At 35.6% G+C, this 16,910-nt stretch overlaps 1 protein-coding gene across 10 annotated transcripts in view; it reads left to right on the forward strand.

Annotated features, from left to right (window-relative positions):
* Positions 1–16,910, forward strand: part of SGK3 (serum/glucocorticoid regulated kinase family member 3) — a 149,168-nt gene that overhangs the window by 98,735 nt on the left and 33,523 nt on the right. For all 10 annotated transcript variants that reach the window (XM_060286988.2, XM_060286987.2, XM_030859627.3 and 7 more), the window contains 3 exons: positions 2,245–2,328; positions 5,515–5,587; positions 10,550–10,625. In XM_060286988.2, the coding sequence (XP_060142971.1) occupies positions 5,536–5,587; positions 10,550–10,625 (128 nt within the window). In that variant the 5' untranslated portion in view covers positions 2,245–2,328; positions 5,515–5,535. The remainder of the gene's footprint in view (positions 1–2,244; positions 2,329–5,514; positions 5,588–10,549; positions 10,626–16,910) is intronic.

Here is a 16,910-nt window from a genome sequence, read left to right on the forward strand (position 1 = left end):
TGCACCACCAGGGAAGCCCCTCAATAATAATTTTATACTCTAGTTTTCGTGTGTCTTTTAAACGACTTTACAGAGAAATGCACTGTGTTCTAGGATGTCTTGACTTAAACCAAGTCTAAATTATACTTTCATTTATCCACTCAACAAATTGTCCTTGAGTTTCTTGTCTTATGCCAGGGCTGTTCTAGGCACTGGGAATACAGTGGGTAGCAAGAATGATACAGCCCTTGCTCTCAAAGAACTTACATTCTGGTGGGGCAAGACAGGCAATATATTTTTAAAAAACTTAATAAGATTTATTGTACTGTTATTATTGTACTGTTTCTGTGAAATTTTGTGCATTTTTGCAAATGAGAGTGTTTTTTAAAATTTGAAGAGGTTTTGTTTTTGCCTGTTGGTACTTTATTAGAACTTAATAAGCCCTTGTTCATAAATCATCCTGCCAATTAATAACTTCACAGGGCTTTATCTTAAGCTCCTGTAAATAGAGTTGCAGCAGAACTGCTTTGGCCTGGAACCTAGGTTTGGGTTCTCATCTTGGCTGTACTTGAGTATCTATGGGAAGCCAACTTATCCCACTGGGAAGTCAGCACAAACAGTGCTGTTTGTTCAAGAATCTCGTAATCATATAAACCTAAGTATCTGATCCTTCGGTAGCAGGCCTGCTTCCAGGCCTATCTGATCCTGAATGCTGTAGGAGATAAATCTGTAGTCTCCTCCTAAAAACATGGCTCAACTTTTGTCAGCACCCAGACTAGGTTCTTTTTCCTCTACTTCTGCACTCTCTCCCATGGGAGCAGTGTCATCTTATAAACGATTCTGATATCTTACACCCAGTAGCTTCCTTTAGGACAATTTGATGTCCTCTTAGTTAACACCAGAAAATCCTCTTACTCCTGTAGCTCACATAGGGTGCCTGGATGCTCTTTTTCTCTCTGCTTAAGTGATTCATCACTTATCCAGGTAACTGATACAATGACTTTGCTTCACTTTCCAGGTGAGACCTGATCCCTTTCTCACAGGGGGATATGGCTTTACGTTCTGGGGCCCCTCGTACTAGGGGCCTGTTAATGTGACCATATCTTCAACAATACTGCAGAATTCCTACATTATAATCATATGCAGTATCAGGGAGATCTTTCTTCACAGTATTATCTATCTATGAACTGGTGAGTGTAGCTTTCCAGTCTTTTGTGGGAAAGGATAGTTTATACATATTTGTATGCCCGTCTTCTAAAATAAACCTGGTTTACTCTGTTATCTAACAGACTGTGGACAATTGTATTGTAAATATCTCTTTGCCCTAATCTTCACTGTAAAATAGTGAGATTGATAACCCAAGCCATACATCAGTGAACCTTTCCTCATATACCTGGATCCTTGTTATTTTTCTCTTTAGAAATTATAAAAGATCTTTGGGGTTCCAAATTGTTTTCTGTACATTGGTATGTTGAATTATATTCTGAGAGTATCTGTGGGACGAATTATGAGAGTTAATTCTGTATTATAACTGTTGATTTGATACTTGTTCTAGTGCATGGAGGGTTAGAAGATTTAGATTTTAGTCTCACAAGTCTGTGGACTTGGGCAAGTTACTTAACTTTGGGGGGCCATCATTTCCTCATCTGTAATGGGGGTTGTAATATTTATTCTGCTTATTTCCTCATAGGGTTGTTGACTGTGGTTATGTGAAATTATGTATATATGAAAATATTAAACACAGGTTAAGATGGTAGTAGGAAATCTGAGGATAAATTCTTAGTTTGAAAAATAGTGTGTAAAAGATGCCCTGAAAGGAAGAGAACTAATAATTTAGTGTTTACTGTGTTCCAGGCATTCCTTTTGAAAATACTTTATCATTTCGTGGTAGTGGTTACTGTTGGGGAAGAAGAGAGCAGAATGGCATCCGTTGAAACTATAATGTTTTATTTTGGGGGAAGAAAATCTGAAACAAGAATGGCCAAATGTCAGAATTCAGAGTATCTAAATAATGAGTACATGGGTATTCATTGTGTTATTCTCTGAAAACTATGGAAATATTTCATAACATTTTAAAAATAAAACACTTTTCAACAAGATAAAATAAGTTTCAGTTGGTATACTTCTGTATCTTGGAGAATCACATATAAATAGTAATGTCTAATATCAGATTCATGAGTATGAAAGCAGGTTATTTGCATATGTAAATAGCTAATGTGCTTTTTTTGTGTGATCAAATTTTTTTGTTATTTTTTCTTTCCACAGGTTTATAAAGTTCTGGTTTCAGTGGGCAGGAGTGAGTGGTTTGTCTTCAGAAGATATGCGGAGTTCGATAAGCTTTACAACACTGTAAGTAACAGTCAGTCTACAAGATTTTTATTTAAAACAAAACACCTGAGAAAACTGGAAAATGAGATTTATTTGATAATTAAATAATACTTATATATATCAGATAAGCAGAAAAGGGTAAGGGGTTCTTCAAAACATCCTGACTTTGGAATTCTTACCCAAAAGGGTGGAGAGAGGACTGTTGAGAAGTTTCAGATAAACTATTGAAGATATGAAAACTAAATATACAGCTTAAAATACATTTCAGTGTCATAGGAGATTAGAAATAAATCCTTTCTACCTACCTTTCTAATAATTGTTAATTATCATGCTCTTTGTGGTTAAATTGCCCAACTATAAGCTTTAGGTCTGAAAGTCTGTCATAAGCCTACCTACCTTCCATGGTTTCATTCTCTGTTAGAAATTAGTCTAAGGTTCCAGAGTTTAAGTAGCTAACACAGCTGAAATGAATATTGACTTTCAAAAGCCTGACAGTTACCTGAGATCATTAGTTATTTAAATAACTAAAACCTGTTTTATATATTCATAGTTCAGATATTATTTTTCATCCAGTGTTTACAGTTACAGTTTCTACCATAGGAAGCTAGAGCACCATGGTCATTTTAACACATCAGGCCAGATCTTACACAGGGACCAGTGTTTGTGGAGAGCATTGCCTTTAAGGTTATGCATACGTAGGAGGCCAGAGGACACTGCCTTTGTTGGTCATTAGAGACCCCAGGTTATTGAGACAGCTCTGGGTTCCAAGCTTTGCTTCAGTTAAGAAAAAAAAGCAATTGGGCCTCAAATCACAAATTTAAATTTCTTCTGCTCTAACAATAAATAGCAATCTCCTCATGTTGTTATTTTTAAAATAGTAGATTATTAGGCATCCTCCAGAAAAAACTGTTTCATATTTTAAAAGTTAACTTTTTCAGTTTTCTTATCCCTGTCTCTTGATTTTAAAAATAGTGTTAGATGGATATATGTCTATGGGTTATCATTTGTAAAATATTTTAAATATGGGGGAAGGTAAGCATATCTCAGTTAAGAGGTAAATTACTTCCTAAATGGGCCAGAATGAATCAAATGTTGTCTAGCTGCACAACTTCCTGTGTTTCCTTAAGTCATGAAAGTTAGGTGTTAATATTTGAGTATCTTTAGTTATAAAGGTAAAGTAGGAAAGTTTATTGGGGGCACTCCTCCCATATGATCACTTTAATTCTCTTTCCATCAAGCAACCCATGTTAAGCTTTTTGCAGAAAATTCTCCCTAATGTTAGTTGAGTCTTTACCATCCATCTCCCTCATTTTTCCTGTATTTCTCTTCCTTTTTTCATCTTTTTCTTATTTTCCCATTTTCTGTGTCTTCCTCTCTTCTTATGTAACTCCTTCCAATTCTGCCTTTTGTGGTGAGGAGCTAAGAAAAAAACAGGGGAATGGTATCAGTTGTGTTCTTTGAAACTACAGAAGTGAAGTTAAACTTGGACTGGATTTCTCCAAGTTTGAAAACACAAATTCTTTCCCTATGCTCCTTTTAGAATAAAGAAAAAAGTGAAATTTCCAATCTGTAAAATGTTAACTGTCAGTTTAAATGTGTATTTATGACTGTAGTTTACATTTGGAAGCTTTTTATTAAAAGCTTGTTGAACACATACAGAAGTAGAGAGACTAGTATAAATAGAGAAGATAATGTAATGTGCCATCCATCTCCAGCAATTACCGTACACGGCCATTCTTGTTTCATCTCTGTCCCTAGCCAGCCCACTGAATTATGAAGCAAATTTCAGACATCATGTCTTTCCATTTATAAATATTTCTGTATACATCTTTAAAAAGATAAAGATTCTTTAAAAAATATACATACAATATCATTATCACATCTAAAAATAATTAACAATAATGCCTTAATGTCAAATACTTAATGTCATATAAACTGGTTGATAAGTCTATGAAGTGTCTTTTGTTTTGTTTTGTTTTGTTTTGTTTTTTTGGTACGCGGGCCTCTCACTGTTGTGGCCTCTCCCATTGCGGAGCACAGGCTCCGGACGTGCAGGCTCAGCGGCCATGGCTCATGGGCCCAGCCGCTCTGCGGCATGTGGGATCTTCCCGGACCGGGGCACGAACCTGTGTCCCCTGCATCAGCAGGCAGACTCTCAACCACTGCGCCACCAGGGAAGCCCTGAAGTGTCTTTTTTTTAACATTGTTATAAGTTTATTTTTTTGTTTAACTTTTTAAAAAATATTTTGTTGAAATATAGTTGATTTTATGACCTGTCTTTTAATCACTGTTTTCCCCTCCACCTCTCTTTCCTTTTTTTTTTTTTTTTTTACAATTTTTTGTTGAAAGAAACAGGGTCATTTGTCTGCAGATTTTTCATTCTGAATTTTGCTGAGAGCATGCTCATGGTATAGAGTGATTAATACATTCTCCTATTTGTATTTCCTGTCAGTGGAGGTATATATATAATGTGTGTGTGTTTGTGTATACATAGTGTATGTTTGGTTGTTGTTTCTAAAACATCTAAATTTACTAGAGGAATGCAAGGATTGGTAAGACTGTGTATGTGTGGTTTTTTGACATCAAGCTTACAGTAAAAATAAGCATTTACCCATTTTTATGGCTTTACTGCCCAAATTTAATTTCTTCAGGACGAAGTTTTTCTTTCTCTGGGGATAAGCAAATCTGAGAAACAATTATTAATAGGAGGAAGGCTAGAGCAGAGGGTATTGAAAGCAAAATTCATCAGCTTTCTCAGAAAACAATTGTCAGTGTGTTCACTTAGAGAGAACACAAACATCACATCTCCTGAGGTAACAAAACAGTGAGTAACGTATTCAAAACCTATACTCCAGGTTCTAGTCTAAGCACTTAACATAGATGATTTTCTTTAAGCCTCACAACAAATCACTAAGGTAAGTGCAAAGATTATCCCCATTTTCCAACAAGAAAACTGAAGCTCAGAGATGTTAAGTAACTTATTCCAGGTCACAAAGATACTAAGTGTTTTATTGGGACAAAATGAGATTAGTCAGACTAATGGTATTTTATTGGTACAATTTAATATTGTACATTTGATCATGATATACTTAAAGGTATGTCTTATGGCGGATTTTTTTGAAAATCAGATTGTATTTTGTTTTGGTACATGTATACCTGGAAGACCTATAAAATTAAGTTCATGTAATGTTATGTTTTCAATTCTAGTTAAGGAAACAATTTCCTGCTATGGCCCTGAAGATTCCTGCCAAGAGAATATTTGGTGATAATTTTGATCCAGGTAAGCAATAACTTCATAGACCAGCCATAAGTGATGGTTGAAGTTTGAAAAAGTAGTTAACATATTCATTGCAGTGTATAGTAGTATAACGTTACAAAGCTAATGGATCTCATGCTCTATGAAATTAATGCCTCAGGAAGGTGCTTACTGTGTACCAGCCGTTGTTTTTAAACACTTCATATGTTTTAATTCATTCAGTCCTCACAACAACCCTTTGAGGTGGGTATTATTATCATCACTATTTTATAGGTAAGGAAACTGAGGCACAGGTTGACTGATTTGCCCAGGGTCGCCTACAGCTAGTAAAAGTCAGATTTGGAAGTTAAATTCAAGCAGTCTGGCTTCAGATAAATCTATTGATTATTAAGGATAACGGGCAGTACTTTTCTAACCATGAAACATTTACTAAATGTGTACTCTGTACACGGCACCCTGCAGGCCTCTGAATGGGGTACCAAGAAAATGTCCTGTTGTTCCCCCTTGGGGAGCCTGATGACACATAGGATCTCAGAAATCTGGAGGCTGTATATATGTCTGAAGCCTCAACTTCAAACTTTTTTTTTTTTTTTTAACTAGAATCTAGAAGAAATTAACCCAGTACACAAATGGCGACCTATAGAGAGATAGAAGTCTCTATCCACCAGAAATTCTATGCTGTAAAGTCATCTGTTTATGCCACAGGTGGATCCTGACATGCTATCGAGTTTCCTCCCTCCCCACCATCTTACCTCCTAAACTAATTTGCTTGTAACCTTGTAACCCATCAGACCTGTGATTCCTTATGTAGGAGCTCTCAAATGGCTTATCTTGCTTCCTCTCTACCACCTAACCTTATACCATTCCTTTTCCTCCCAGACCTTTTCACTATACCTTGTGCAGTTCTGCCTGCGATGAACAAACTCCTTTATCCTCTGTCTTCTTATTTCTTTCACGTTCTTGCTGTAATTAAAACTGAGTTCCCCCCCTGCCCCGCCCCGCGAGGGTGCTGGAATCCCCTGTAACCCTCTCAGCTGGAGACTCTTTATTCTTTTACACTTTCTGAACCTCAGGATGGAGAGGCTTCTCGTTTCCCCTGTTCTTTTTCACTTCCCCTATTTTATGTAGACTTTTATTCTCTTGGGAGAATTTAGCACACTTTATTATTATTGCCAGTTTGTCTCATCGGGCTGTAGATTTTATGAAGGTAGATACTGTATCTTTTTTATTTAATTATAGTGCCTAATAAATATTAGATTCTCAATAAATGTTACTTGAATACATGAATCCATTAATAAAGAGACGATTGAGTTGACACAGCAAAGCCAGTTACACATTCCATGGATTGATTCTATCGGCCAGTGGCTTTTGTATTCTTGTTCTCTTGTTTTGTTATTAGCTGTAGAACACTTTTTTCCTAGTGAAATCTGATGCAGAAAAATGTAATGTGTAGAACAAATAAAAACGGAGCTGCTTTGTTGGTGCAGCAGTGAAGTATGTCTGTGGAGCATAGGTTGAAAAACATCGTGAGGGCAACATGGGGGCCTTAGAGATATTTGAGCGAAGTGGCAACATGATGTGAAACCAACAGTGTATAATGTATAGTAGGCACAGCAGAGGGAACACGAGATAGAGACTGGGAGTCTGGTTAAGGGAATATTCCAGTAGTCCTCAAATTAGGTGATGAGAGCTGCAACTCAGGTGGAAATGGGGCTAAAAATTGAGCCATGTGTAAGAAATCTTTTAATGAAAAATCTGTAAGAAATCTTGGTGATTGCTTAGGTAAAGGAGACATATAGAGAAGAGAATCAGAGATAACTGAAGTGTCAGGCCTGGGTGAATGAGAGAATTAATTAATTTGAAGTGACAGACATTTAAGAGGATTCAAACTACATGTTAGTGATTAACATGAGGCTTGAACTTGGGTTAGAGTTCTGTGGAGCCCTTAGTTAAACCCTAAAATCAGAATCATTTTATCCAGGGAAGGAGGCAAAGAGATAAAGACCTGCAGCATTGCTACTTCATGGTTCAAGGCAAAATACCAGACAGTGCCCTGTGGTATTTATGTTTGGTAGATTAATTATTTGATACTAAAAATTGATTTTTATTGAAGAACATTTTGAAATCAATCCTGAGCATGTGGTATATGACTTGGCAACAGTGAAGTAGACTATATGTTATAGATTTTTGGAAAGCCTTTCATTGGGGAGATCAAATCTAAGTCATACTCAACAAACCAAAGATTGGTAGGATGTTCATTTTATTAGGCTTTGGCTAAACAGACATTCTCATATTTTGCTGGTGGGAATACAAACCTTATGAAATTTGGTAATATTTAGCAAAACTATATATACATTTCCCTTTGACCAAGAAATCACATTTCTAGGAATCTATTCTAAAGATAAACTGCATCGGAAATGATGTATGTATGTACGAGACTGTTTATTGTGATGCTGTTTTTCATAGCAAAAACTGGAAACAACTGAAACATCCTTCCAGTATTGGAATATGGTACAGCTGTAAAAAGGAACGAAAAAGCTCATTGAGCATTACTGTGGAGTGATCTCCAGAATACCTGGTTAAGTGGAAAAAACAAGGTGTAGATGTGGACAGTGTATATTTTTTGTGTAGGAAAGGATGTGAAGATTCAAAAGGAAATAATGGAAGAATAAACCAAAAACTAAAAACTGATGACCTTAAGGAGGGAGAGGCCAACTGGAGACAACAGAGGTGGATGTTAGACCTCCCTGGATGAATCTTGTGCACAGCTTTGCATATTTTAAACAATTTAAAAACAAAAACAAATGCAACAATATTGAAGTCTCTAACAACTGAAAATAAACAAGGAAAAAATATAACTGTATTCTGATTGGTGGTGAAACACATGGAGAATAATTACTTTAAATGACTTTAAAACATGGAAACTCAGCTTTATATTCCTCATGGCAAAAAAAAAAGTGTACAAAGAAATTTTATCCTGCATTCAATAGTCTCATTGATAATATAGAGTTATGTTGTAATTATGTTAATGTCATGAGAACCAAAATTTTAAGCAGAAGAGGAAAGAGATACAAATATAAAATCAAAGATTTTAAGTAAAAATTCCTGTAATTTTAAACTTGGGAATACAGTATGAAATCATGATTTATTTTTCTCTTTCTAAAACAATACATATTTCCCAGTGCTCTCCACTGGAAATGCCTGAAAACAATAACAAATAAGTAGCAGCAAACACCCTTAGCATCCAGGTTGTAATCTCTAAATACCATTTCCCCCTTAAAGGAACCACACTTCCATGGCAGTTCCAGGTGCTGGGCAAGAAATGTACAAGATGGTCCTAGGATATCTTGGCCTGAAAGCAAAGAAGCTATACAAGAATACTGAGGTTTTATCAAAAGGACACAGGGGCCCAATTGATGGGGCTTTCACTGGCCAAAGATGGGACAGTTAGAGCATGAAGAAAGAAATTGTCCTTTTAATTTAACCCCGTGTTTGACAGCTACCATATAGAGTTTTTCCATACATCTTTCTGAGTTCTTATGCTGCAGCTTCTAAGTCCATGCGTGTCATTTTCTTCTCTTTTTTTTTCCACTTTATGTTGGTGGTTACCAACCTCTGTAAGATAAGTTTTACATACTTGAGGCAGATTTTAAGGGTTATTTCTGCCTATACTTTTCTAAGTTAAAATTTCATTTTGAATTTAAGGATCTTTCTGTAGAGTATACACAGAATTAGCTATACTTCTATATTCTAAATAGTTTAATATCAAACCTTTTGCTGATAGGATCTTGGAATCAATATATAAATTACATTTTTTTGGTAGTTTTAAAAACAAAACAAGATTGTCTTTACTACTGAAAAATAAAATTACAAAGTAACAAAACAGTTGAGTTAAATAAGGGATGGGGCATATGAAATTTGGAGACTGTGAATGCTAGAATGTGTAATCATTTTGTTTGGTATTTTTTTTATTCATTCACAAACATCAGTTAAGTACATTCCAAGACACTGTGTTAAGGGCTAAAGTTAGAAAAAAATTTTTACAGGCATGATGCTAGCCTTCAATGACTTACATAGAAAATCACTTTTATTTCTCAATTTTAAATTCTGCTATTTGAAGAGAAATCGATTTATACAAAATAAAAACCTATTTTTAGCAGCAGAGTTTTGGTAATACTCAACCAGTTAATCACAATTTCCAGTTGCAAGAATTTCAGTATTTCTTGATTTCGTTTGTTTTTAAGTTAGCATGATTTTTCAGCCACCAGTGTCATAGTGTTAATTCTTATTACCTGGTAGTACACGAGGAGTTGGACAAAGCAAAGTGTCTCCACGTTTTGTAGTGAGTCTGTTTAGAACCTAAAATAGGCATTTTTTGGGAGCATTTTCTTTTGGGGAATATGTTACCTGCTTTATTTTATTTATTTATTTATTTTTAATAAATTTATTTACTTATTTTTGGCTACGTTGGGTCTTCGTTGCTGCGCGCATAGTTGCGGTGAGCCAGGGCTACTCTTTGTTGCGGTTCACGGGCTTCTCATTGCGGTGGCTTCTCTTGTTGCAGAGCACGGGCTCTGTGTGCACAGGCTTCAGTAGCTGTGGCACACGGGCTCAGTAGTTGTGGCTCGCGGGCTCTAGAGTGCAAGCTCAGTAGTTGTGGCGCACGGGCTTAGTTGCCCCGTGGCATGTGGGATCTTCCCGGACCAGGGCTCGAACCCATGTCCCCTGAATTGGCAGGAGGATTCTTAACCACTATGCCACCAGGGAAGTCCTACCTGCTTTATTTTAATTTTATAATAATTGTATTTACAGATTTAAGAAATATATATTTGTAAGTATTCCTTATTGTATATCAAGAAACATGAATTAAGAAATAACTTCTTAATCAAAATTCACTATCTTGTGCTTGTCTATTCTTGTATAACTGTATTGATGATAATTACAGTCTGATATAAATAATCATAATAGTATTGTCTCTCCTAACAGATTTTATTAAACAGAGAAGAGCGGGACTGAATGAATTCATTCAGAACTTAGTTAGGCATCCAGAACTTTACAACCAGTAAGTAATTTTCATCGTGTTCTAAGGAGGCACTGAAACCCAACCTAAGACTATTGAATAAGCTACTGATCCAGGTTTTATACATTCTGTGGAATATTATTGTGCTGTATATTTTTGTGAAATCTTCCTCAAGAATTTTTCCTCTGGTATTCTTAATCTTCTTTTCTCTCCATCAACTCAAGGCCCTAGTTATTTTCTTTCTTCCTATTGTACTTGTATTTTTTTTGTAGATTAAACTTGAAAGGAATTTGCACAGTTAAAACATTTTGCTAATTATTTGATGTTATATTTATTCGTGCATTGAGAAAGCATTTCGTATGTACCTCTGTGTGCATTGGGAATAAAAAGAGAAATTAGTGTTATCCTTACCTTCCAGAGGCATAGGCTTCCAGGTACGTGGAGAAACAGGTGTAGAAACAAGCAATTAAAGAAAGTTTTATGAAAAAAGTCTGGAAGACAACAGAGAAAAACGTGGCCAACTCTTCTTGGGGTGGGTGGGTGTCAAGGAAGGCTTCCTGGAACTTAAAGGATGTGCAGTCTTTCAAGAAGAAAGCTAGGGAGAGCATTCTAGGCCAAGGGAGCAGTGCTTGTAACAGAGTCTACAAAGAGCCTGCAATTGTTCAGCATGCTCACGTATTAACATTTCACGACGACTGGAACACAGAGTAAGTTTACAGAAAGGAGATGAAGCTGAAGGAGTTGGCGAGGGCCAGGCACACTTGCTACCACTTCTTGTGCGACCTGGGTCAGCGTTCTCTCATCCCAGACAAGGCCTTCAGGCCTTCTCAGCACAACCTTCCAGGCAGCCACTTAACACGAGGGCGCTTTCCCAGCCCTATGTGTGTCTGGTAGGCCAGCAGCTCCTGTGAAGGCAGAAGGGTGGGTCATATCAGAAATACCTAGAAGGTATAGGTAGATCTGTGGTTTGAGATGTATTTTCATTTTGAGTCTGGTAATTGGTTCATTGGTGTTCATTATGTTTATTGTGATTTGTTATGTGCATGTATGTTACTTATATTGTTTAGTATGTATAAAGTATTAACATTCTAAGAAGAATAAAGAGAACCAAGGAGAATATCTGGGGAACGTTTCTGCAGCTCACCTGTCTGGGTAGATGTAAAGGCTGCCTGTGGACATTGATGCAGTCATGGCACCTTTTAACAGTCTTTTCAGAATCACAACATTGAAGGACTATGTTTTTAGCAATTGTCCTCAGAACGATTATTACCATTTTATAGTTCTTTATAGTTTATAGAGGGCTTCTATCTTCTGAGCAGGTGCTCTGACCTTTTTTAACTTAATTTAATTTACTAAATTAGTAAAATACTGGAGCTGGACTTCCTGTGACCAAGGTCTTCTGCCCAGTGCTCTGGGTTTCATTTCCCCTGATGCTCACAGATAGGACGAGGGTCACGGGGAGGTCCAGCACCTGCTGTAGCTCTGGGATTAGCCCCCGCAAAGGGGAGCAGCCAACTTTCCACGCAGAGCCCCCAGCAGGTGGTGGAGGAGCACAGAATTGGGCAGGATCCTTGAACTCAGGGTTCCTGTGTCTGGTGTGTTCCTTAGCAGAGAGCCTGTTATTACTTGGCTCTTTGTATAATTATTTTTTAAACATTATGTCTTTTCCCTAGGACAAATTCTATGTTATCTTCAGCTTAGATGTACCCTTCTAATGTTTAACTCTTGTTATATGCACTTGAGATTACTTTGAATTGGCATATTACTGGCTTTTTTGAAATTCGTACATTGAGAGCTTGAATATGTCTCATTCTTTGACAGAGCCTCACATAGAATAAGTGTGGAATAAATGGCGGTGGTGTTTATTATTTCTCCTGGTATTTTGAACAGTGTTACTCAGAACCTCTGACAGTATATGTTAAATTCTAAGTATTCATTTTGGATCTAGAAGTGTAGTATTATAAAGATGTTATATTTGGTATTGAAATTCAACTAAAACCAATTTGATTATTTTAACATCATACTATAAAATACACAATTTTTAAGTATACTACCCAATAGATTTTTACATACATATGCACCTTGTAACTACCACTATTCTGTTTAAGGTAGAGGACATTTTTCAGCACCCCAAGGTAAATAACCAAGAGGTTTTTTTTTTTCAACTTAATGTTTAACTGACATTTTCTTTTTAATAAAAAGTGACATTTCACATTTTCTGGATCTCATCTGTTAATGGAACTTTGTTAATTTTCACACTCTTCATTTGAACATCAAACTGTTTATAAAATAGTACAGATTTAAGAGAGTTAGAGGAGAAGCCAATCAGCAAGTGTATCTTGAACACCATCTATGTGTCTATTCTTATTATGTGTGGGATATGTGCTTCAAAAATAGCTTTACTTCAATAGAGGGAAGGTTATTTTTAAGATAACTTATTAAAATTGAATTTTAAATCATTTAAAAACTCAAACAAAATATTATTATTTCTCTGACCTTTGGATAGAAAAGGGTTTTCTGAGGATATTGGTAGTGAATGATGTATTACAAAGTAAAATAATGACAAATTTGATTAATAAAAACTTTTGACCTCCAAAAATTACAAGTGAAATTAAAAACCAAAAATATAAAAAGTTTCCCGTGATAAAGGACAGTAGATAAATATACTTAATAAAAGAGCTCATGCAGATAATACATTCCTAAGGCACCAAAAAAAAGACAAAACACATTAACAGTTTACACAAGAGGAGATGCAAGTGGCTGATTAATTACCAGAGAAGCTGAACATTTCTTTACTATTTAAGAAATGCAGATGAAGCGAAACACCTTATTTTAGCTTCATTGCATTATAACACATATAGAAAAGAACACAAATCATGATTGTACAGCTTAATGAATTATGAGAAAATGAATACATCTGAGTATCCCCCCTCTCCACCCCAGGCCAAGGAATAGAACATTGCCAGCACCCCTGCAGCCCCTCACATGCCTCTTCTCAATGTCTGTTCCTTCTCAAAGGTCATTACTCTCTTGATTTTTAGCAGCATAGATTAATGTGCCCTGTTTCTGAACTTTATGTAAATAGAATCATATATTACATGGTCTATATCTGGCTTGTTTTCAACAATTGAGAGTCACCAGTGTTATTGCATATAGCTATACAGTAGTTTGTTCATTTCCATTGCTGTATAATACCCCATTGCATGAATATACCACAATTCTGCTGATCAACATTTGAGTTATTTCTGTTTTTTGGCTCTAATGAGTAATGTTGACATTAACATATCTTTTGCTGCACATGTGCAAGCATTTCTGATGTATCTTTGAGTAGAATTTTTGGTTGTAGAATATGTATATGTTTAATCTTAGTGGATAATGCTAAATAGTTTCCCAAAGTGATTGTACCAATTTCCACTTCCACCATCGGTGTACGAGATCACATGGGTCACCTCACCAACACTTAGTATCATTAGTCTTTTCAATTTTAGCCATTCTGGTGAGTGGGTAGTGGTATCTTATTGTTGCTTTAATTTGCATTTCACTGATTACTAATATAATTGAGTTCTGTCTCTTTAAAATACTATTTTTCACTTACCAGACTATGAGAGATGCTAATATAAACTAACATTTAATCAAGGCTGGAGAAAGTCTTCAGGATGTTCATGTATTGCTAGGAGAGTAGAAATTGGTACAGCCTCTCTGGAAATTAGCTTAACAAACTACTTAAAGCCTAAAAATGGTTTATAGTTCAGAGCAAATACTTTTCTTTTTAAAAATCTGTAGTGAAAATCGTAAATGCAGTTCCAGTGTTGTGCACAGTGATTGTCACTTGCAGCATTATTTATAGTAGTGAAAGCTGTACAGTCAAAAGTTGGAAGCCATATATATATATATATGTAAAAAGTACATATATATATCCTAAAGTGAAAGAACCACTGAGTAACTTTTAGTGTGTCCTAATACAGCATCATACATCTATCAAAAGTGATTGCTAACAAAGAATTTTTAACCACATGGCAAAGACCTTTTGATATATTGAATACATTGTATTTTTAGGTGAAAAACAGTAAAATAAAATATTTAAAATATAGCATGATCTTAACTGTGCAGAGAAAAAATTAATATAGTAGGGGTGTTAAGAATGAAGATTCCCACCTTTAATTTTTTTTTGAAATAAAATGCACATAACATAAAATTCACCATTTTATCTATTTTTGAAGTGTACAATTCAGTGGTTTTTAGTATACTTGCAATGCTGTACAACCACATCACTATCTTATTCTATCACCCAAGTCTAAGCTAATATTAACATCAACCCAAAAAGAAACTATATTTTCTAATTTCCCCTTTCCCCCAACCCTTGGCAACCACTAATCTACTTTCTATTTTTATGGATTTGCCTGTTACGGGGATTTCATACAAATGGAACCATACAGTTTTAAATCTTCCTTTGTTCATTTAGCATAATGTTTTTGAAGTTCATTCATATTGTAGCATGTATCAGTACTTCATTTGTTTTCATAGTTGAATAATATTCCATTATGTGGATATGCCACATTTTGTTTGTCCATTCATCCACTTTTTGACTATTATAAATAATGCTGCTATGAATGTGTGTGTGTGTGAGCTTTTGTGTGCCCATATGTTTTTATTTCTTTTGGATATATACTGAAGAGTGGAATTGCTGGGTCATACAGTAACTGTGTATAGCTTTTCAAAGAACCACCTGTTTTCTACACTGGCTGTACCATTTTACATTCCCACAAGCCCCTCCCCTTTTTAAAAACTATTCATCTTCCTGAATTTCTTACAATGAATGTATATTATTTGTATTTAATTATTAAGAACAATTTTGGAAATCTTGCCATTTGTGACAACGTGGATGGACATTGACGGCATTGTGCTAAGTGAAATAAGTCAGAGGAAGACAAGTACTGCACGAACTCACTTATATGTGAAATCTTAAACCCAGATTCATAATCATTGATACAAAGAACAGATTGGTGGTTGCCAGAGGTTGGGGGGTAGGCGAAATGGGTGAAGGTGGTCAAAAGGTATAAACTTTCAGTTATAAAATAAGTCATCAGTTGTAATGTGCAGCATGGGGACTGTGGTAGCGTATTTGAATGTAGCTAAGAGAGCAGATTAAAAGTTCTCATCACACACAAAAAGTGTGTAACTGTGTGGTGATGGATGTTAACTAGACTTACTGTGGTCATCGTTTCGCAATGTATACAAGTATAGAAGCATTATATCGTACACCTGGAGCTGATACAGTGTTTTATGTCAATTATATCTCGTTTTTTTTAACCATTTTTTAAAATTGAAGTATAGTTAATTTACACTGTTGTATTAGTTTCAGGTATACAGCAAAGTGGTTCACTTACACATATATATATTCTTTTTCAGATTCTTTCCCATTATAGGTTATTATTACAGGATATTGACTATATAGTTCCTTGTGCTATACAGTAGGTCCTTGTTGTTTATTTTATATATAGTGGTGTGTATATGTTAATCCCAAACAGTATGGAGGTGTCTTAAAAATAGAGCTACCATATGATCTTGCAGTCCCAATCCTGGGCATATATCTGGAGAAAACTCTAATTCGAAAAGATACATGCACCCCAGTGTTCATAGCGGCACTATTTACAATACCAAGACATGGAAGCAACCTAAATATCCATGGACAGACGAATGGATAAAGAAGATGTGAGGTATATATAATAGAATATTATTTGTCCATAAAAAAGGATGAAATAATGCCACTTGCAGCAACATGGATGGACCTAGACATTATCATATTAAGTGAAGTAAGTCAGACTGAGAAAGACAAATATCATGATATAATTTATATGTGGAATCTAAAAAAACATGATACAAATAAAATTATTTGGAAAACAGAAATAGACTCACAGACATAGAAAACAAACTTATGGTTACCAAAGGGGATAGCAGCGGGGCAGGGGAAGGATAAATTAGGATTTGGGGATTAACACATCTCAACTTGTAAAAAAGAAAAAAAAAGAACAATTTGGGAGGAGGTACCGCAGATACAAGAGATTTAATCATTCCTCAGGATTGTCATTAGTCCATGCAAGGCCCCTCTTTTATTTTAGTCCATTTTTTTCCTCTTCATACCCATTTCTTCATCCCCACTGGTGATGCCCACTTCAACATGTTTGTTATATGTCTTTGGTTATCTATTTATCGACTGTTGCTTTGTGTCTGTGAGTGTTTAATATATACACGTAAATGGTGGTGTGCTGTGGTTCCTTGTTTCTGATTGCTGACTGCTGTTCTCTGCAGGCAGTTACCATAGCTTGC

Source organism: Globicephala melas, chromosome 17 (assembly GCF_963455315.2).
Source record: "Globicephala melas chromosome 17, mGloMel1.2, whole genome shotgun sequence".
Classification (NCBI taxonomy): Eukaryota; Metazoa; Chordata; class Mammalia; order Artiodactyla; family Delphinidae; genus Globicephala; species Globicephala melas.